The 23,716-nt window shown below is 40.1% G+C and overlaps 1 protein-coding gene across 2 annotated transcripts; it reads left to right on the plus strand.

Moving 5' to 3' along the window:
- Positions 1-7,353: 7,353 nt before the first annotated feature.
- LOC120534511 (zinc finger protein 239-like) lies at positions 7,354-18,959 on the plus strand. Of its 2 annotated transcripts, none has more exons than XM_039762118.1 (3): positions 7,354-7,541; positions 10,618-10,722; positions 17,256-18,959. In XM_039762118.1, the coding sequence occupies exons 2-3, from the start codon at positions 10,632-10,634 to the stop codon at positions 18,344-18,346; spliced, it is 1,182 nt and encodes a 393-aa protein (XP_039618052.1). In that variant the 5' UTR covers positions 7,354-7,541; positions 10,618-10,631; the 3' UTR covers positions 18,347-18,959. The 2 variants fall into 2 exon arrangements, with proteins under 2 accessions (XP_039618052.1, XP_039618051.1); XM_039762117.1 differs by having other exon boundaries at positions 7,356-7,541; positions 10,618-10,941.
- Positions 18,960-23,716: the final 4,757 nt, after the last annotated feature.

Genomic DNA, 23,716 nt, shown 5'->3' on the forward strand with positions numbered 1-23,716 from the left:
AACTCATTTTAAGCACTTGCAGCTCACTATTTTACGGCTGAGAGAAATACAAACAGACCTTGGAACCCCAACAAGAATGCTTCAGCAGGATGTGCAGACTCGTCAGAACAGCACTTATTATATGTTGGTTGATCAGAAGCGTACTCTTGCTGCATATAGTGCCGAATACGAGCTTTCTGCCTCTCCCATAGTGCATCAGTGTGCACTTGCGGGAAACATGATTACTCGAACCATTCGAGCAACTTACTAAAGACATGAGTGTACATTCATCTACAATTGCCGACGTGATTCCATTCGAGTTCAGATGGTGAAAATCATACTTTTGGAAGCCATCACATAACACTTCAGTGAGCCACTATCCTATCTATCTACTGTCCTTGATCCACAGTACAAAGACCAATTTCGTGACCGAGACCCCAAAAAAACAAGCGCAAGAAGCACCTGAGAAACAACTGGTGGAGATGTCAGCTGATGAAAGAGATGCAGAGAGCAACAGCCAACCAGAAGAGAAAAAGATTTGCACTCAGATGTTGCTGCTTCATTCCTGGAGATGCATAAGAAATTCATAAAGAAAACTCGTATACGGCTGCAAAACCACATTCAATTGCCGCCAAATTAAAATAACAATCAAAATTTTTAACAATAATCATACTAATTAGGAAGATCAGCATTCTGCACCTTCACTGCAACTTCCTAATATCCAATCAGTATTATCGTGCATTTGCTAAAAACTCGTAGCTGGTACAGCGGCTTGCTCGGAACGTATGTAACTTAAGAGTGTGGGGCAAACTGCTCTGCAAACATTAGCTGAGAAGATGAGGAACACGTTAATGGCATCACCTCACCTTTTTCGTCAAGTTTTTTTTTTTTTTTAATTTATGTTCGCCAGATGACCTACAAAACTGTTATTGCAGTAGCACAGTTTGTGGGTTTTTCCATTTTAGACAGCCGAGTCGCTGTGGACAAATATTGGAGGAATTTAGTAGGTACTTAACAAAAAGGAGGAACAGATTTGCCTGCATGGTAGAATGCAGCTTCAAGTTTTGTACCTTGTGAAAGATTTACAGTTTAGACTCGGGAGACAAAAGATTAAGACAAGATCTACTCCAGTTTTAATGTAAGCATTGCTTTAAAACAAAATCACCGTAAAATAAACACAGTACACAGCAGTCTCTCAATATTTCAAGGCACAACTGTGTTACAAAGTGTTTCGTTGTGGAACAGCTTGTGCTGCATCTCTTAAAAGTGCACCCACATCACACTTTATACAGAATGCCCTTTACATGACCCAAATCACTACACGTCACAAGCTTGAATTAATCAACGGCGGTAGCTGGTACAGGCGGATATCTTGTTTTTCTTTACTACATATCTCGTCAAACTATTAATAATTATATTTTATTAGGATATAGGCAAACATTTGTAAATTTATTATTTTTTTTTTTTTTTACTTGTTTTCAGCTGAATAACTAACTATCTCCAGAAATAACTGTGCCCTCCAGTATTGGAAACGCAATGAAGCCTGTTTCACAACCTTTGCCAAGGCAGCGATGGCACCTTGTACCAGTGTAGACACTGAACACCTTTAAGCTTTGTCAAATACAGTAAATGAAAAGAGAAACAGTCTTGCTGGTGGAGAAGCAGAAATGCTTCTTTCTGTTAAGAAAAACTACCATTTTTTTTCTTTTCAAGAAGCCAACTTAAGACCAGAATTACTGGCCTCATTGTACCAGTTGTTTTAATTTTACTTAAAGTAATATACTGTATGACTGATTATGGCACAAAGAATATGCATTATTTTTTTTCCCCAATGCCATGTTCTGTAATGACATGGTGTATTGATATGCCCAAGTTACCCAGAATGTTTCTCACATTGTACAAAATAGGCAGCGCATTGGCCTGTCTGGACTGAAATAGTGTTTTATGTAGTATTTGTCATTTTGTTTATTTCCGCTTTTCAGTAGTACATGGACATCAGAACTAGGGTCCATGTATATCAACGTGAGACACTTCTCTGCTACCGATATTCATATAAAAACAAAGAATGATGTGTGGGATAAACTGTGCGACCTAAGTCTGCTCCGAGAACCAGACCTTCAGCCCCCAGTGTCGCCTGATGCCAATGGCCAAGGGAGAGGCACACACAAGCAGTGCACGAGGAAGCGGAAACTCGGGAATCGAGCAGGAGCCCGTGCTAGGTTAAAAGCTAACCTTAGACAGCCGGCGATCCTGTCCATATTACTTTTTAATGTCTGCTCCCTGGACAATAAATTGGACTGCATATGATTCCAGCGAACTACCCAGAGTGAGTTTAGAGACTGCTGTGTCTTTGTTTTCACGGAGACGTTGCTCGGCGACAGAGTTCTGGACACCGCCATTCAGCTTGATGGGCAAACGCCGACAGAAATACTACTCTGTGCAGTAAGACTCGTGGTGGTGGACTGTGTGTTTATATCAACACGGAATGGTGCAGTAACTCTGTGCCTGTTTCTAGCTACTGCTCACAGTTAGTGGAATTTGTGATTGTTAAATTTAGACCTTTTTATTTGCCTTGGGAATTCACCACCATCCACATAATCGGAGTTTACATACCTCTCAGCACTAATGCTAAGGAAACGCTCTGGGAACTGTACAGCGCCATCACAGACATACAGAACACACACCCGGAATGGACTGGTTATTGTCGCTGGAGATTTCAATCATGTGAATCTCAAGTCAGTGCTCTCTAAATTCCATCAGTTTGTGGACTTTGCATATACACATACACATATATACTTTACCGTTCATTTAATCATGGCTAGTCGCAAAAAAATGAGAAAATGGAAGGAGGATTACACCGAGTATGGCTTTACCAAAACAATTATTGATGGCGAATAAAGTATCCATTATTCATAAAGCTTGTTTTTTTTTGCGTTAACCTCATATTTTTTCATACTTCTCAAACCAAGGGGGTGCAAAAGTGGGATCGTCCGTCACAGGGGGTTGCGAGGGTAAAATGAATCGTGAAGCGCTGATATATATATATATATATATGTGTGTGTGTGTGTGTGTATATATATATTGAAATAGTTTGGGCGTTCTCTTAGTCTGGAATCCCTACAGATTTTATTTTTTTTCTCCAGCTTTTTGAGTTTTTTTTTTTTTTTTTCCTGTCCACCCTGGCAATCGGACCTTACTTATTCTATGTTAATTAATGCTGACTTATATTTATTTTTTATTGTGTCTTCTATTTTTCTATTCTTCATTTTGTAAAGCACTTTGAGCTACATTTTTTGTATGAAAATGTGCTATATAAATAAATGTTGATTCATTGATTGATTGATAGTTTTACTGTCAAAAATAATGCAAAGAGTATGCGGCATGTGTTTCGCCCTAATTCTGGGTTCATCAGGCTTAAACACTCACAGCACCCCCTCTCGGGAATCGAACCTTAGACGTAACCACTAGAAGCAGTTTATTTGACAGTATGTAGATCGGGGTGTTTATATATATATATATATATATATATATATATATATATATATACTCAGCAAAAAAAGAAACGTCCTCTGACTTTCAACTGTTTTTACTTTCACTAAACTTAATGTGTAAATATTTGAATGAACAGTAAAAGAGTCAACACCATAAGACATAAACTAAAAATGTTTCACAATGTGTCCCTGAATGAAGGGAGGCTCAAAATCAAAAGTACCAGTCAGTATCAGGTGTGGCCACCAGCTGCTTGAAGTACTGCAGTGCATCTCCTCCTCATGGACTGGACCAGATTTGTCAGTTCTTGCTGTGAGATGTTACCCCACTCTTCCACCAAGGCACCTGCAAGTTCCTGGACATTTCTGGGGGGAATGGCCCTAGACCTCACCCTGTGATCCAACAGGTCCCAGACGTGCTCAATTCCTTCGACGATAAACATGAATCCGTCCATAACCCCTGGTGAGACAAAACCGTGACTCATTAGTGAAGAGCACTTTTTGCCACTCCTGTCTGGTCCAGCGAAGGTGGGTTTGTGCCCATAGGCGGCGTTGTTGCTGGTGATATCTGGTAAGGACCTGCCTTACAACAGGCCTACAAGCCCTCAGTCCAGCCTCTCTCAGCCTATTGCGGACAGTCAGAGCACTGATGGAGGGATTGTGTGTTCCTGGTGTGACTCGGGCAGTTGTTGTGGCCATCCTGTACCTGTCACACAGGTGTGATATTCGGATGTACCGATCCTGTGCAGGTGTTGTTACATGTGGTCTTCCACTGCGAGGATGATCAGCTGTCCTTCCTGTCAACCTGTAGCGTTGTCGTAATCGTCTCACAGGGTGGACATGGCAATTTATTGTCCTAGCCACATCAGCAGTCCTCATGCCTCCCTGCAGCATGCCTAATGCACGTTCACGCAGATGAGCAGGGACCCTGGACATCTTTCTTTTTCATAGTCGGTAGACAAGTCTCTTTAGTGTCCTGCGTTTTTAGAACTGTGACCTTAAATGCCTACTTTCTGTAAGCTGTTAAGGTCTTAACGACCATTCCACAGGTGCATGTTAATTAATTGATTATGGTTAAATGAACATGCATGGAAAACATTGTTTAAACCCTTCACAATGAAGATCTGTAAAGTTATTTGGATTTTAAAAACATTATTGTTGAAATACACAGTCCTGAAAAAGGAACGTTTCTTTTTGCTGAGTATATATATATATATATATATATATATATATATATATATATATATATATATATATATATATATATATGCCAGCAACACTCATGACAATGACAAACAAATTACATTGTCAATCATGATACGTTATTATTAAAGTGTTTCTTTTTCTTTTTACTTCTCCGTTGTGCGGGTATTCTGCTAGTACAAAATATAAAGTAAAATATAAAAGTAAAATAATATAAAGTAAAATGCATAATACAAATTAACCTGCACTTTATCTTTAAAATGAATCATGGCTGGGGTGAGTTTCTAAACTCATGTGGGATTCCACCCAACGGGACGACACGCGGAAGAACGTCCCAAAGCAATCGCAGTCTCCCAGCACTGTAGCAGTTCGCCGTATAAGTGCATCCAAAAAGATCGCAGACATGCTATAAGCGCCTGTCTTCAATGGGTCATACAAGGAACATTATAAAGATCCAACTACAATAAATAACAGCGCTGTTGCTGTTTCAAGCTGAATAAAGCTGGTGTTAAAGTACTGAGACTCAGCTTTGTGTTTTGGGGAGCATGATGGGGACTCGCACTTCACAGCACGCACACACACACAGTCACAATGCTGTAGTAAACAGTATACGTTCATACGGATGTTGACTATATGAGTGAGGCACACAGACTCAGATGGAGAATAGGAGACGATTGCCAGAGAGAAAGAGAGAGAGAGAGACGTGCTGGGCGAGCGAGCGAGTGAGATAAGGAGAGAGAGAAGAACCATCAGCTCAATTGTGATCACATGACGCTCAGCAGACAAGGTGTATCCATACTACGCATATTGCAAGATATTGCTCGTTTATCAAGTCAAAATTTATTACAAATTTTTGCTCGTCTTGCAAAACACTCGTAAACCAAGTTACTCGTAAACCGAGGTTCCACTGTATACTGATCCACTGCTGACAGGGCTGTATTGTCAGTTCAGCTCCATATTAGCTGACCATATTGAGAATATTATGGAAATACTTTGTTGTTCTGCCGAGATTCATTGTACGCTGTGTCTTCAGGGTTTACTAAGCAGGTTACTTTCCAAATTTTTATTACACAACAAAGCAAATTTAAACATAATAAAGGATTATAAAATAATACTGGGATGTTGCTGGATTCAAGAACTTAAAAGATTTTGGTGGCCCCATAAATATCTAATTCAAAATATAAACAATAATAAACTGTAAAATAAATTATTTTTCAGAATGAAAGAAAATTTACAGTAAGATGGAAAATAATGTTATTTTTTGTATGCTTCCACTTTATTCACAGTATATTTGAAAAGTGTTCTCTTACTTTTTTATTACAACGTCTTTGATCAGATCCTCACTTTAAGGTGCTGATCATTTATTCAGATTCAGATGGCAGGGAGGCAACTGAAGATTTCGGCTGAAAGCAGTGAACTCTAAGAGAGAAATGAGAGGAGATCTGTGAGTCACCACCATTGAGGTGAAAGGAGAAGTCATGAGATGAAATAACATTGACAACAAATATACAAGGAAAAGAAAAGTGAACCCAACACCAGTCCTTGAAGCACATCTTTAGTAATGTTCTGTCAGAAAGACAAGGAGTTAGACCAGGAGACACAAAAGGATTGGTCCAAGACGTAGGACTTGAACTTGTTCAAAGCAGAACAGCTTATTCCAATTTAATTAGGAAAAGAGATAAGCAGGGGGTGGTGAACCATAACAAAGGCTGATGAAAGGGCAAGGAGGATGAGGACAGAGGAAGGAGAAGCAGCTTGAGCAGATCTAAGAGCATTTATGGTGGAAAGCAGTGGAATCTCAGTAGAGGGACCCTTGGAGAATCAACACTGAAGTAGATCTAGTTGATCATAGTCAGAGAGAAATGAAGAGAGCTGTTTATGGACTATTAGTTTGAGGGTATTGGACAGAAATGGCAGGATGGACACAGGATGGTAAATCTCAAGGGCAGATGGGATGAGAGAGGGTTTTTGAGCATAAGGGATCAAAATGACGTCTTGATATTAGTAGAGAAGATACTAGGGGTCAGTGAGGCATTGAAAAGAGAAGAGATGTAGGAGATTGAGGAAGGAGAGAAGAAATGTGTGAAGGAATGGATCCAGAGCCCAGGGGTCTAAACTGTCAGAGTCATTTACAGTAGTGAAGGATGGAAGAGGAGAACGACACAGAGTAGACTCAGAAGATGTCTTTGGGGTCTTTTGGAGATTTTGAAAGAGAAGAAAGAAGCAAAAATCATCAGAAGAGAATGACAAAGGTCTTGGAGCAGCAGGGGGACTTAAGAGAGACTTAAGGGTAGAGAAGAGGTAGTGAGCATTTCTTTCAGAGTATACGATTAACAAGAATGTCTTTGCAAATAGCAGAGATACAGAGAAGAAAGATAGGAGGGACCTACACTTATCCCTGATGGGAACTAAGTTTTTATTAATATATATATATATATATATATATATATATATATATATATATATTGCTGCATTGAAAACCAAAACAAAACAGACACGAAGAACTTTACTATATTTAACAAGAATCTTACTGTAATAAAAAAAAAAACTCAGTTCATGATCACAAAAACAAACGTCTCAGTGGCAGCCCCAGACAAACGCAGCTTCCCCGATGAAATTATTGGTTTAATAGGCTTCTATAAGGTAGCAGGACACTGAGCCACCCAGCTTCTCTCCAGCTACAGTGTATTTTCGCTCAACTGTCACGTGATCCAAAGTCGGGGACCTGCTGACGTCATCCAATGCGACGGCTCCTGAAGCCACACTGCCACTGCCTCGCTTTCTGAAACACTATACCGACGCAAGGCTGTTGTTGATCGAGGCAGAAGTGTGACCGAGTTCAGAAAGAATCTCTTCGGCAAGAGGCAGACAGTAAGTACTTTGGAGATGCGCTTTTTGGACGTGTGAATCACCAAGCGCGGCGAGTTCGTGTTTGTTAGCCCTCCGCAGAACTTTGCTCGAGTGAATCCTCCTGTGGCCACCCGCGTGCCATTGATGTTCATTCGTATCAGCGGTTCACTTCACGTGGCTAAATCCCAAAATTTAAATCGTAGCACCCAGTCACACCGCTGGCGCCTGTTCATTCCCCTCCAGTTTCCTTCGCGAATCGCCGGCATCGAGCAGACGGCCATTCCACACGTAAGGCGCTTTGATTTCTGCCTTTGTTTCTAATTTGTCACTCCGCGGCGCTCACTTATGACAGTTGCGGGGTTGGTGACCGGCCGGCCACTGAAAGAGCGGCGAGTCGTCCCTCGGGCAACTTTGTTACTGCCTTACAGTTCTGTCAGAATGAATTTGAATCTCGGCCTGTTTTTAAAGTCTCTATGCAGTTTCCATGTCTGCTGTTTTATTCTTCTTTTCTTCACTTCTCTAAAGATGCTCAGATTTAGTGGCCTGGCAAATCTAACTTTTCTTGGTGTGGTTGTGGACTTGAATGTGAGTGTACCCTATGATGGTCTATAGCTGGCTCCGGCCCTCTACAGGTACCCCGGTTTTCTTCCTGTACCCCCAATAACTTTTTGTTTTGCACTGGACCACTGTGGTGAGGTGAGCTGTGTGGGTCACCTGTTTGTGTCACTCTTAGGTGAACTGTCAGGACTGGCATCCGTCTTCTGGCTAAGACCCACTTTTATTTAATTAGAGTATTCATGAAGGTCAGTAATGAGCCACTTTTACTCTGGTCCCCCCTTTTAGGGTTACCCATAGCAAACTGGTCCATCAGAAGCACAAGTAGAGCGTTAAGAAAGACTGAGGCACACAAGGCCTCCACCGTGCCAGTTTCACAGTACTGGGAGGTGCTGCTGCTGTTTAATAGGAGTTTATTAATGTGTTAAGTACTAAAGTATTTGTGATGTGTGCAGAGTGTACCTAAACAAGATGAAGCTGATAAACTTGAAACTTGTTTCAAAGTTGTTGATAATGACAGTTGTTTTGAAGAATATTTTTTGTCCTGGAGCATGTCAGATTTGCCAGCCACAGTCGCTGATCTCATTACCTGACCACGTTAATTTAAACGACCATTCAGCAGAGTCGTGCTCAGCCCTGTTTCTAAAAGGCAATAGCAGGCTGCTGATGAAGCCCATGGTGTACAAAGGGTTAACAGCTGTCGCTCTTCAGCAGCAATCTTCACCCTTTATTTTATTTGTTCCTCTTTTGTTTTGCTATCTGAAACATGAAACAACAGAAAGAGGAGCATCTCTTATTTTTGTTAGGTTCAAAAGCTGCAGTTTCTTATTCCTCTTCACTTAACTATGCCTTCTACTTCAGAGAAACATTCACTGGTTGTCAGCTCTCCTGCACACACAGTCTGCCCCTAAGACTAAAAACAAAATCAAACCCGTTGAAATTTATCTTAGTGAGTCACAGGCTAGTTAAGTCAGATATTGGGTGTCTCATACTGTATTAGGCGGCCATCTTTACAGGGACACACCGCCAACTGCCTCCATCTCGTGAAGATTATGTAAATGAAGGCTGTGACTTGAATAATGGTTTTGGATTTTGTAAGCTTGGGGCAGTTTCACATTAGACAAGCTGACCAGTGATTTTAAGTTCCTCCTTCATATGCCCCTGTTTTTTAACATAATCCTGAGGCCTAATTTGTGTAAACCTTCCTTAACATTAACTATGAACAAAATTCCGGGACCCTAACAGTTTTGAATGTTCAATCAAAGCAGTGAATATTGTTGACACACAACTGTGCAAGATGGCCTCCTCCTTCTTCTAGCCAGATAAGAGCTGAGGGTGTGGTGACTCCTTGGCTGGGCGTTTCTTTCCATTGTAGATAAAAAAGAGGAGATAGTTAGCAGCAGCACTCCCTCTCATCTGAACAAATCTCTGCAGGTGATCCCTAGTCACTCATGTGTGACGACAGGTCATTTTCTAATTGTGGATTTATACACAAGCACACACAATAACAAGGTGTCAATACTTTTGTAAGAAATATCTAAAGCAGTTAAATAAATACTGCTTTACAGGAGTTCTGAAATAAAGGATAAATGTTGAACTGGCAAGTTTGATTTCACACTGGAAGCTTCAAAGCTGGTAAAAAAGAAGGGGCAGATTTAGAAAATTAAAGCAAGACAAGCTTGTGGCATTTGATTTTTTGATTTAATTTGACTATTCTGTTAAATCTTGCTCTTTTAGTAATATTTTTTAACCAGATAATGATGCAAATTTAAATCTTGCAATAGCAAGTGTTACAATTCATACAGAATAGGTCTGTGATTAACTAAACTTTAAAACCATGTTGTTACAAAAACATCTTAAAGAGTTTGTATTTAAATGAAAGTATCCTGAATAATCTTGGAATTCAGTCATTCAATAGTATAATAATGTTTTGAAATTTAATTTTCAGTATGGATTTTAAGCAGTGTTTTTCAACTACTGTCCGAGAATGATTAGAAATGTGCACATGCTAAGATAAATTAGAGAGTTCATGATATATCATTCTTCATAAACTCTGTGCTGAAACTCCCACCAAGACTGTAACCCTACCTTGTGCTGTTGCACTGGCGGATCTCCATCCCTGCCTCACATTACATTTCAAGGCTTGCATTACATTTTAAGATTTATGAATACCAGTACTTCTTTAATGGGGAGTGAATAGGATTTCTGTGTTTGTTGTGGTATCAAAGGGTGTCCAGCATTGTAAAATTGTGTTGTATTAGTATGACATACAAAAGTTCTAATATCATAACATCCCTAATATCAACAGATGGCGCAGAGTCATAATGGTGTGTCGTAAAGGCAGGAAACACTCCCTGAGACTGTTTGTTTCATATCTGGTCACCTGGTATGAAGATTGATTACTTACTCTGCCCATGTGGTCTCGGTGAATAACTTGCCTTGGCTTCTTTCTTAACTGATGAGGACATAGAAAAAAATGGGACTTAAATGTGTTACATTTGTATTGCATTTCTGAATTAATTAAACCCTGTGTTCTGTACAGAGATAAAGAAGAAGATGCTAAAAATGTATCCAGCTGGCCAGAAGATTTTAAAGAAAGAATGTCAACGTGAAGAGGATGTCTCTGAAAAGAGGAACAAAAGAAAGGGTAGGACTAACATTCAAAGACACAAAATTATAAACCGTATCAAGCTGAAAGACTGTAATCCTCAATATATGGGCCCAGATGAAGACTTAAACAGATTGGGCTCCAGTTTGGGCAGACGCTGCTCCTTGAAGGACAGTAATGCCCACAAGCCGTCAGAATCCTCGAAGACTAACATTGTGAGGCCCGAGAATAAATTGTGTCCAAATCAAACTGGAGAAGGTATATGCTATAATAAAATAAGGCAGTTATGATTTACCTGAAGGGTGCTTTCTTGCATTTTCACTCTGCTTAGAAACAAAGGCTTTCTAAAAAATATGGGTTTCATTTTTAAAGTATAAGGAACAGAAACAATTAATCCTTTGGATTGGAATGAGGAGGCATGACTGAGTTGTTCTTGCAGTTTTTTCACCTAACACTATCAATTCACAATTTCCTTGGTTTGGATTGTATCTCTTTTTAATAATAATCACTAGCTTAATGTCTTTATTATGAAGAAAACCTTTTAATAGATTTCAGACAAATTAAAGAGAAGTCAAAGAAAAGTCGAATCTGTTTGTTTCTAGTTTTCTTTAAAGAAACCCTTTCAAACAATAATGTATTACCTTTTTACTTTCTCCATATGTAGTATTGTGGAGTAGACATGTCACCCATTTGACTGTTCAATAAATTTGCACAATTTAGACCCCTCTGAATGAAAGTGTTTCATGTCTGCCTGTGTGCAAGAATCTCTGTGCATCAGTGGAGTGCAAAACCTGTGAATGAATAAGCCAGTCCTGTTCAAATGTATCATTATATATTTTGAAATTACCAAGACTTTGTGAATGTGAAGAAAATTGGTTCACTGAACTTTACTGAGTTAAACAAACAAAATTGTTAGTTAAAGCAGGATTTCATCTAAAACATGTGAAACATTCTATGAAAATAGTTTGAAAGGATTTTGATGCTTTTAGCCATTTCCTGTTTGCCGTCAATTCAGTTGTACCGTATGAAAAGCGGCTGATCTTTGTGATTGGTGGCTTTTTTATTGTTGAAGTTTTTGAAAATACAAGTTGGTACAGTACTTGAAATCTTTTTGAAATTCTCATCCATTTTAGAGTATTAGAATAAAATGATTCAGTTCAGGTAATTGTATTTTGTAGCACTGTTCACTGAGTGGTGGCTCTAATAAATTCACAGGTATGATCTAATGGAACATTTTACAAATGATTAATCACATAATGAGTTAAAACAGACAGGAGAACAAAGCCGTTTTAAACTGATTAACATAAATGGAACAGAACAGTATCTGTCAATGAAAATCAATTATGAAGAACACGGCCAATTATGAAAAAGCTAGAAGAGTGAGGATACCATGCCACCATCTTAAATAAGGAGGCAATATGACATCATGTGATGCAGCTGAGCCACGTCAGCAGCCACAAAATGTCCACAAATTATGTGATTAACGGAAGGGTAAAATGACTTATCAAAATAACAAAAATACAGTTAGGGTATGGGTATATTATAGTACAAAACATGCCCTAGACTCGGAATAGGGTGTACGTGATATCAGACAAATAATGCAAAAACAAACTTTAACTATAGGAAGACAGTTCAGTTAGTACAGCCTACATGACTGTATGCCACCCAGTAAAGGTGTTTAGTGTTAGGAATTGTTACTTTATTTTTAAATAGCTAAGGCAAACTGCGAAAATTCAAAACAATTCATTTAGACGAACAGTCCATCCACCAAAAAACCATGGATGAGTTCATCAAAAAACTACATGGAGTAAAGTAAAATGTCAGAATTAAAAGCATAATCTTCTCAAAATAAATGCTACTCTGGTGCTGTATCAGTTTAAAAAGGGTCGCTATGTAGACTGATGTCTTGGGTCTCTAGCCGTACCTTTTGCCCAACTTTAACGATGGGAGTAGCCTTACATTTGAAATCAGAAAATCATTTGGCTAAGAGCTTTTCAAGGTGGTACATTCCTAGCAGAGTCAGCAATGGGTAGAAAATCAACTCGGTCATCTTGATTAGGACCAATCAAATAGCACACGTGTTTCTGTAGGCCTTTGTTAATTCTTTACATTTGCCCATTAGCTTATGGTAGATAACCAAACATTTTAAGTTTTATAGAACAACCAAATCTCTGACAGAATAGTTCCTAGAAGCGAGAAATAAATAGAAGACCATGGTTTCATACATCTTGATACAGAAAACCATAGATACTATCAGTCTTTTCTACAGGGTGGTCCAGATCTAATTATGCAGATCCAGATCATCTGGATGACTCTGATTTATGCGGGGACAATTCCAGTTCAGCACAAAGACGATTCTTTGTGTCGTCAGTTCTCACACTTCTCGATGTTCCGGGATTTTTCGGGTGATTTTCTATGTAATAAACTTAAGTTATAGTGTAATGAAAATTGCATAATTTGATCTGGACCACCCTATAGAAAGACACCTGCCAGGTGTTAAGTAGAAGGGGATAAGATGCACACATTTCAAAACTCAGTCTGCCTCCACAAAAATTGTATTAAAACCCTTGGAGGAAGGCATATCAGTAATAAAGTCCATGGTTTACTGCTCCCGTGAACATAATGGTACCGGAGCAGTCCAACATGTAGCTTGTATAATCCCAAACATCTTCATGCATACTTTGCCAATAAAAAAATTGGTTTAAGTATCGTTAAACTCTGTGGTCCAATGACACCGTTCCAATATTTGCTTTTAATCTTTTAAATGCTAGGAGGAACACACACACACACACACACACACACACAGCCTGAAAGAAGGTATTTTGGGCAGGCTCAACCTCTGTCATTATATTATCAATTGGTAAGAATATCCAGGTAAAATTCTGTTACAACGAACTAATGGGACCTAAAAAATATTGTGTTGTAACAAACATTTTGTTATAATGAGATTCTGTATTTGTTACTATAGTGCTTTCTTTAACTTGCATCCAGGCATTTGCAATCATTTCCATTGATTCTTTTGCTTTAATTTTAATCAAATCCTGCCTACAAGTTATACTGTCGATAAATTTTCTCAACATTTCCTTGCGATGAAACACTTTCAGGGTGCAAATGATGCCCAGATCCAATGGCTGAATCACTGCTGTGCAGTTGGGTGGTAGGAATTTAACGCAAACATTATCTAAATTTGGAAGCCTGTTGTGGGCAACACAGTTATCAATCCGGACCTGAATCATCCTTCTTCATATTGTGAGGTTTCTGAACTCTTGAGAACCTCCCCACCCAACTGGAACGAAACACTGAGGTGTGTCCTGAAGCATGATTGCAGTGTCTGTGGAAGATTGTTTGTCTGTTGTGGGGGCAGGGCAAAAACTGGCTCATAGCGCTGCAGTGAAGCGACACAAGAGCAAAACCTAAAAGATTGGGGTTGCATTATAAGTACCTCTCTTGCACCCCAAAACATGAGGCTGAGTCTTAGTACTATAGTAAAACCAGCTTTATTCAGCGTGAAACAGGAACGACACAGTTATTTATTGTAGCGTGATCTGCCACTCTGCTATTCACAGACACAGCAGTCAGGCAGGATCGTGGCCAGATCAGTGATCAAGTAATCCTGTTACCTGCATTTACAATGTTCCTCGCATATCACCCATCGATAACTTTTCTGTTTGCTTTGGCGGAGAGACACAGCACAGCTTTGAGACGACTTTTGCCCCGGCAACAGATAAACAGTCTTCCATAGACACTGAGTTTGGACTTCGGGACACTCTTCGGCATGCTGTCTAGTTGGGGGAGGGCCCAAGAGAGTTTACAAACCTATCATTTTCTTGAATGATTGCCGCATTAATAGAAATGTTTCTTGAATGAACATCACTGAAACACATAAAAAAGGTCTTTTTCAATGTCTTCAAATTCAGCAGTTCACATACATTGGCAACCTGAGATTTTTCTTTTTTTTCTCTGTCTTTCAAGAAAGCTGACAGTGTTGATGGTGAAATTTCAAATTCACTGGCAACGTAGTTCACTGGCCTAATCTGCAAAAGCCAATAATGAACTTAACTAATGTCGACATGCTGGGAAAAACAGAGATACAATGAAATCTCCTTCTTCACAGTGTAAAACTGCACCCAGTTGGGTGTGTCTTGTTCTGAAGGCCTCCAACCTTTCTTGAGCCCATAAAATTGCACTGTATATGCCTGCCTCCAATCAGCAATCAGTAGAAATGAGTCATTAAATGTAGGAGGTTTTCCAATATCATAATGCATAAGAAAATATTATGAATAGTTCTTCAAATGCTGCTTTTTTCCTGAACATCAAAGGGACAACCCTATCTAGTTTTTGTTATAGGAAAGGGGCAAGTATATAGCGTTTTAAACAAATAAACATACCCCACTCCAAACTCTGTTCTATTGATAACCTGCAGCAAAATGGCCTTTTTGTGTTTAGCAAGATGAAATACCCAATTTATGACAAAGGACTGTATTAAGATAGAAGAAATGTGATTTTTAAAAAAGAAATTAGAAAAGAAAAATACATGCCTGAGCCTTTCTTTATTAATCAAGTAACTTTAAAACTCATGGTTATATCTTCACTAATGTCTCTAATGAACCATGGAATTTTGTGCACTGATTTTTTTTTTTCCAGCTACTCCCGTTCGGGATCGCCACAGCAGATCATCTTCTTCCATATCTTTCTGTCCTCTGTAACTTGTTCTGTTACACCCATCACCTGCATGTCTTCTCTCACCACAACCATAAACTTCTCTTAGGCCTTCCTCTTTTTCTCTTCCCTGGCAACTCTATCCTTAGCATCCTTCTCCCGTTATACGCTGCATCTGTCCTCTGCACATGTCCAAACTAACGCAATCTTGCCTCTCTGATTTTGTCTCTCAACCGTCCAACTTGAGCTGACCTTCTAATGTGCTCATTTCTAATCTTGTTCATCCTCGTCACCCCCAATGCAAATCTTAGCATCTTTATATCTGCCACCTCCAGCTCTGTCTCCTGCTTTTTGAGGTCTGTGGTAGGAGTGACGGATGCATTCAACATAGAGGTGGGATTACATCAGGGATCAGCTCTGAGCCCTTTCTTATTTGCAGTGGTGATTGACAGGTTGACAGATGAGATTAGGCAGGATTCCCTGTGGACTATGATGTTTGCTGATGACATTGTGATCTGTAGCGATAATAGGGAGCAGGTTGAGTAGACCCTGGAGAGGTGAGATATGCTCTGGAGAGGAGAGGAATGAATCTCAGTAGGAACAAGACAGAATACATGTGTGTAAATCAGATGGAGGCCATTGGAATGGTGAGGATGCAAGAGTAGAGTTGGCGAAGGTGGATGAGTTTAAATACTTTGGATCAACAGTACAGAGTAATGGGGATTGTGGATGAGAGGTGGACAGTGCTGGCAGGGTGGAATGAGTGGAGAAGAGTGTCAGGAGTAATTTCTGGCAGATGGGTATCAGCAAGAGTGAAAGGGAAGGTCTACAGGACGGTAGTGAAACCAGCTATGTTATATGGGTTGGAGACAGTGGCACTGACCAGAAAGCAGGACACAGAGCTGGAGGTGGCAGAGTTAAAAACATTAAGATTTACATTGGGTGTGACGAGGATGGATAGGATTAGAAATAAGTACATTAGAGGGTCCGATCAAGTTGAACGGTTGGGAGTCAAAGTCAGAGAGGCAAGATTGCAGGTGATGGATGTAACAGAACAAGATGCAGAGGACGGAAAGATATGGAAGAAGAGGGGTTGTCACAGCTAATCATAACGGGAGCAGCTGAAAGAAGTATGTAAATATACTATGTGGCTTACTGTCTAATAATTTTGATTGCCCAGGGCAGGAGTTCACACTTATTCCAATAAATTAGCTCCTCAATTAGTACAGTTATCCAAACAAGGTGGAGTGGTCGTAGGGGGGTCAGAGGGGACTGGGTGGTCTCATGGTCTGGAATCCCTGAAGATTTTATTTTTTTCTCCAGTTTTTTTTTTTTTTCTGTCCTCCCCGGCTTTCGGACTTTACTCTTATTCTATGTTAATTAATGTTGACTTTTTTTTTCTTACTGTGTGTTTTATTTTTCTATTCTTCATTATGTAAAACACTTTGAGATACATTTTTTGTATGAAAATGTGCTATATAAATAAATGTTGTTGTTGTAGGGACCATAACTGATGTAATGAGTCCTTGGCAATGTTACTGTGCATGTAGATGTACTGGCTTTATCATCCTTGACATTTCTATATGGGGTCTTCTCTAAATGGTCTGCAGGTCATGTTGGCCACCCTTGCTGCCCCAGTTGCTCTTTCTTTTTCAAGCCATCACCAAGCCATTAATGATAGTTGCTCATGGCTTGTTCCTGGTCCATGGTAACTGCATCCTAATATGGCTTTATGTGTTTGTTAACTCAGTTTGCAAATGTTGGGATTGTTGAAGTGTTAACTCCATTAGCATGCTTTTGTAAAGTGGGTTGCAAAAGGCATATACTGTTAAACACTAAATAATCTCTTGTAGTGCTATTTTATTTTAAATATTGGTCATTTAAAACTTTAACTCTTATTTTTATTTCTGTAGATTTTCAAGAGAATGACAACTTGTCCTCTCTTCAGGGTTGTCCACAAATTAAACAACTTGACAAGAATATGAAGAAAGTGGCATCTGCAACAAAGAACTTGGTAATGGCCTCACAGCACCCTAGATTTCAGCCCATTGTGAAGCTAACAAGGATCGATGCCATCAAATCTCACGGAGTGTACAATCTAAATCCAATCCGCCAACAGTGTGTGGGAACATTTAAATACAAATTGAATTCTAAAGATAATGGAGGGATTCATTGGAGTAAGAAACCGTATCACTGTCCTGAAGGTGGGAAACAATTCTCAGATAGTTACATGCCTAAGAAACGCAGTGAAGGTAATACAGGGAAGGAGCCCTACCACCATTCTGAATGTGTAAGGAACTTTTCAAAACACAGCCATACCACAACTCCTATTGTAGAGAAACCATATTTGACTAAACGTGGCAAACGATTCTCACAAGTGAGCCACCTTCAGACACATATGACTGGGCACGGAGGACAGGGTTTATGCCGTTGTCCAACATGTGGTAAACATTTCTTTAACAAGAGCCATCTTCGCAGACACAAAAGAATTCACACTGGAGAGAAACCATATTGTTGTTCTGAATGTGGCAAATGGTTCTCACAATCAAGCACTCTTCAGACACACATGAGAGTGCACACAGGAGAACAGCCATTTTCCTGTTCTGAATGTAGCAAACGGTTCTCACAATCAAGCCATCTTCAGACACACATGAGAGTGCACACAAGAGAACAGCCATTTTCCTGTTCTGAATGTGGCAAACAGTTCTCACAATTAAGCACTCTTCAGACACATATGAGAGTGCACACAGGAGAACAGCCATTTTCCTGTTCTGAATGTGGCAAACGATTTTCGAGTAGCAGTAATCATCTGAAGCATTTAAGAGTTCACACTGGTGAGAAGCCCTATTGCTGTCCTGAATGTGGCAAAAGATTTTCCAACACAAGCAGCCTTCTGCGTCATGCAGGAGTCCACAATAAAGACCATCCTTATGCCTGTTCTGAATGTGGCAAGAAATTCTCACGAAGAGACAGTCTTCGTAGACATATAATAAAACACATTTGATGGAGGCCATTATCGTTTCCTGATTGTGACAAGCTATTCACCGATAACGGCAGCCTTCATAGGCACAACAGAATTCATTCTGTCTTAAGGTCATGTTGTTGCTCTGAATGTGGCAAGCGATTCATACAACCCTGTAGCCTTCAGCGACACGTAAGAACTCACACAGGAGGAAAGCCATACCGTTGCTCTAAGTGTGGAAAAACATTCATACAGAAAACTCCTTTTCAGGGACACATGAAAATTCATGCTAAAAAGGCAAAGTCCAAAGAGACTGTAAATAACAAAAAGAAATATCAGAAATAATTCAGTCAGGTGTGGGAAGAAAATTGGAATTGCTCTGCTAGTTGGTTACACAGAATGCATTGGACAAAAAATGGCAGACTCATTTAGGCAACGCTGCTTATTAATTTACAGTAAGTGGCTTTTGCACTAATGACTATTGCACATTGTACACAGGTCTACTTTATAAGTTCTAATGTTATTTATCTTATGTTATACTTCTATACTTTTTAATATTTTATTGTACTACGAAGTTGAGAAAGAAACAGTATTTTGATTCTCCTGTGTGTTCTGCACATATAGTGATTTGACAGTAAAAGGCTATTTGATTTGATTTTAGTATTTCTATTATCTTTTCTCCAAAATCCATATTGGTGTTCAAACTACACTCTGGTGTCGCTGCTGCTCTTTCTATCTGAACAGTTAGTCCAGCTGGGATTCGATCAGCCCAGTAACGTCTAGCGGCCCCTCACAACAGGAGTGTATGAATATATCGACGCATGTTTAGAATACAGCTGACGTGTTCATCTAATATAAATAAGGCCATATATGGACATCCTCTATTAAGTTAAACAGAGAGATACCTGGTACTTCAAGTCCGGAGTGACCTTGAGGGGCTGAATACTTGAATGAACTCATCCTAATTACAGCAGTCAGACAAAAAGAAATATAACTGAAAAATATAATATAAAAAAAAATGTTCTCCACTATGGCCACCACTACCCACTGTGACAGCTTCTTTTTTATTCTTGCGAATGTTTCCCCTCTTTAAAGGCAACTCCGCTTGCACCCTATTAGATTTTATTGGCCCATCAATATTTTTGTTGAAATGCTTTTTTTTTTTTTTTTTGTAAAAATATATTTAAAAAAAAAAAAAGTTAAACAAGGGTCACAATCAGGAATTGAACAACAACAACATTTATTTATATAGCACATTTTCATACAAACAGTAGCTCAAAGTGCTTTACATAATAAAGAATAGAAAAATAAAAGACACAATAAGAAAACCAAATGAACTTTGCACCCCTAAAGTATCCCATAGCAATGAGCCATCAAAGCCAAACTGACCAATGAGATTGCTCAGAGGGACCCCACACTCGCAGACAGACAGACAGTAGCTTTTTATTATCTTTGCTATTAGCTAAAGAAGCGACCTTGATGGATTTAATTATCTGTTCTCGTTTGGTAAATGTCTTCTGTTCATGTGACTCAATCTGATGTTCCTCAGGTACCACACTCTGTGGTTTGCTGCCCTCCTCTTCATGTAGGGGTATCTCTGGGCACAAGACACTCTCGTTCACCTCAGGCCCTGGTACCACAGCCTGTTTGTGGTCTGCTTCATGCAGGGGGTGTCTGGACATCACACACTTTTATGTGTTTCACATCTGGTTCTGGTCTTATTGGAGACCATGAAGATGTTGATGGTGTACCATCCTATGGATTACGGAGGAGCACAGCAGCCCACTCACCTTTCTGCAGTAAGACTCTGTCCTTGGGCAGCCACTCCAACTAATCATCCTTGTGAAGTTCACCTCCCCTCTTCATAAAGTGGTGACATCAGAGGCCTGAGGTTCACGCTGTCACGCTCAGCATGTCTCCCAGCTTCTTACCTTAGGGATGTGATGTCGTCCTCTGCTCTGTGTGACCTGAGAAGTGTCATTTCTAGCTTTCCTTTATTTGACTACTGGACCCCAGTTACCTCAAACAGCTCCATTTTAACGGAGTCACCGTTCTGTAACATAATGTCAGTCCTTTTCATCTCTTCACTGGTGTGTCTGAGGCAGGTAGGTCATTCTTTCAAACCTGAGCTCTGCCTCATCGTCTCTGCAGTATCTTCATCAGCTCTTCTCCCTCAGTCCACAACTGACCTGAGATCTCACAAAGTTGGCGCATAGCCTGTCCATTAAGTGCCAGGACCAGATAGAGTGCCGACTCTCCCAGGACCATTGCTTTAGTTGTGTCACCACTTCAAACGTCACCTGATGAGCCTCCCATGCTGAACTACCATCGTGCTGTGGAAGCTCAGTCTGCACCTCAACATTAATAGAAAGGACATGAAAACCTTCATTAGAAATTGGACAATTTTATCTGTAATGGTGACAGAAAGACATAAACAAAATAGTGAAGGCTCACAGTAAAAGATACTTCAGAAAGGTTAAAAAATAAATTCAAACATAACAGGAATGAGGGTGACAACTTGGAGACATTTTTATGTTTACAAGAAAAACTTAAAGAAGCCAAAAGTTACCCTGAGAGCCACAATTGTTCTTTACAGCTCATCACTTGAGTACGTGTGGCACAGTAAATGTGACAAGTTAATGCCCATCTCATTTATCAGCCGAGTGCCCTGCGATTCTAAACTGAGCAGCTGCAGGTTCAATTCAGGCAGTTCATGGTGGGCACGGGCAGCAGGCGGGCACATCATTAGCTTAACATTTAGATTGGCACTGCCACATTTGTCCAGATAACGAGGAAACTGGAGCTGTGAGGGGGCTCAGTGTAAGAGCAGACAGTGATGGACTCGGACACGCACACACACAGCTACACACACACTGATGTTCTTGTCTAAGCTAACACTGCGGCCGTCGGGTTTTAATAAATTAACTTGGCGACTCTACACCGTGGCGTGTACGTTACACACAATGACAAGTGTGGTGAACATCAGAAAGACAACACGCTCTTCATCCTCGTTATTCTTTAATTCTACTCTTTAGAAATCCTTTCACTTTTATTTTGCTCCTGGTGAGCTACTTTTTAATTTTCATTTTGGTTTGCAAAAAATATTGGTGGAACACTGAGATGGTATAAGGTTCAAGAACATAAGTCAGACTGACCCAGAACTGATTAAAGGGCTTAAGGCCTGAACATTATGGGCAGTTTGGCCTCACAGCACAATGTCCCATTAAATTCAGAGCTAGAGAGGAGCTCAGTGTCTCTTATGCCATCCATCCCACCCAGAGATCACATTGTGGAGCAGTCTGCACACCCACATAATAGCAAAAGGGGACACAAGTAGCAAAAAAGAGGAAGTTTTAATTACAAATAAAGGCTAAATATGAGAAAGGGGAGACAGAGAACCCAAGGAGGTAGAATCTCAAACACTTAACTCTACTCCACAGCAGTAGCTCTAGTTAGCCATGGGGCTGCTGGCCCACTTACCCACACACAGCCCCTCTCCTTCTCCACCAGCTGAGCTCCCATCCAGTCTAATCCTCGATTTCCAGCTCATCCTGGGTCTTCTCAGATGGACCTTTAAAGCTCCCGAGCAGGTGTAGAAAGTCTGGTGCCACTTGTGAGTATTCACCTCTCACACACCTACCAGCCCAGAACTCCTCAATAAAACACACTCTTCATCAATTTGTGAGAAGCGTAGCCCACCTCAACTCCAAAGTGCACATGGCATATGGTTTTCTAAATGGAGATTATCCACAATGGGCAGGATGGTTGCGCAGCGGTAGCGCTGCTGCTTCACAGTAAGGAGATCTGGGTTTGCTTCCCGTGGCCTCCCTGCGTGGAGTTTGCATGTTCTCCTTGTGTCTGTGAGAGTTTCCTCCCACAGTCCAAAGACAGGCAGGTTAGTTGCATTGGCGATCATAAATTGTCCCTAGTGTGTGCTTGGTGTGTGTGTGTGTCCTGTGGTGGGCTGGCACCCTACCCAGGGTTTGTTTCCTGACTTGTGCCCTGCGCTGGCTGGGATTGGCTCCAGCAGAACCCTGTGACCCCGTGTTAGGATATAGCAGGCTGGATGATGGATGGAGTATCCACAATGCACCACGGCCAGGAACAATGAAGTCCAGCTGCTTTGCTTTGTGATGTCCCCAGTTTGGACCTTATTGGAGTAAAATCTTCACTTATGTATCCACCATGTGCTCACAGCGATCTTTTATATAGCACCTTTCATGTCTGTGATGAATCTTCTTAACTCACATATCACATCATACTATTACATGTGTGTTATACACAAAGACAAGTGTTTGAACATCAGCCTGACAACACCTGTCTCCTTCTCCTTATTCTCTACTTCTACTCCTCACACTGTTTATTTAACTTTTATTTCAGTTCCGGTCCACTAAATTATAATTTGAACAAGTCTGGTTTTAGTTTCACTTGGTGAAAAGAACACTGGTAGAGATGGTGGAAGGTTCAAGAACAGAAGTCATGCCAAGCTCTGACTGGTCCAAAAGCACAAGGCCTGACCAATTACATGATAGTCAGCCTGACACCACAATGTCCTGCTGGTCAAAGTGGTGCAGCAGGGAAAGACAAGACCAGCAGTAATTCTAAACCAGGGGTCTTCAACTAAAATCTATCGAGGTCCAGTCAGAGAAAATTTCTTGAAGCAAAGGTCCGGTCCGTCTGAAGATCATGTTGTCTAACTATTTAGTATCATGTCTATTTAAGTAGCCTAGTAGTTGTATCAACATCTGCATGTAATTAATACTAGACTTTCAAATCAAATTAGTTTAGTACAATTCATAATCCTTTTGACAATATTTATTTTCAAACACAGAACTGAACATTTATGTATGACTGCAAATATGTACTTTTTTGTTCTGTCAGTGTATAATTTCTTCTTTAATTTAATAAACAAAAGTAGGGCTGCACTTCAAAATAAGACAAAAATAAATTATGAAAACTGTGCATGCTTAAATAAAGTGCTAAACTTCAGAAGAATACAAAAGGAATGGAGAAAAAGCTTAACATTTCCCCTTTTCTGTTTCACATTTTGACTCAAGTCTCAACCAATTTCACAGATAAAAAATCTGAACACATCTTAACAATGTAACAGGTTTAAATGCCCATTTTCTTCCCCTCTTATATTCATTGCCACACTTTTTTGCTCAGTGAGAGAATTGAGCTCTAGCTTGTCCTGCCAGGGTTTTAAACCTGGGCTTGAATGGAGTCAGAGCCATTCTCATAGACACAGTCTCACAGTATCTCTCAGTAGTCTTTATTTTTATCGCTACATTTCTTTCGAACGTTTCGGTTCCTGACCTTGCCTCTAACACACGTTTCACTATCTTTCTTCTTTTCGACCGTATCTCTGAAAAATCCCTCCTCTGTTTGCGTACATGGATTCGTAAAACAACG

Source organism: Polypterus senegalus, chromosome 8 (genome assembly GCF_016835505.1).
Source record: "Polypterus senegalus isolate Bchr_013 chromosome 8, ASM1683550v1, whole genome shotgun sequence".
Classification (NCBI taxonomy): domain Eukaryota; kingdom Metazoa; phylum Chordata; class Cladistia; order Polypteriformes; family Polypteridae; genus Polypterus; species Polypterus senegalus.

Coding starts and splice junctions, on each gene's coding strand:
- LOC120534511 (XM_039762117.1), top strand. CDS start 10,632: ATGCTAAAAATGTATCCAGCTGGCCAGAAGATTTTAAAGAAAGAATGT. Junction 10,942..17,255: donor TCCAAATCAAACTGGAGAAG/GTATATGCTATA, acceptor TTATTTCTGTAG/ATTTTCAAGAGAATGACAAC.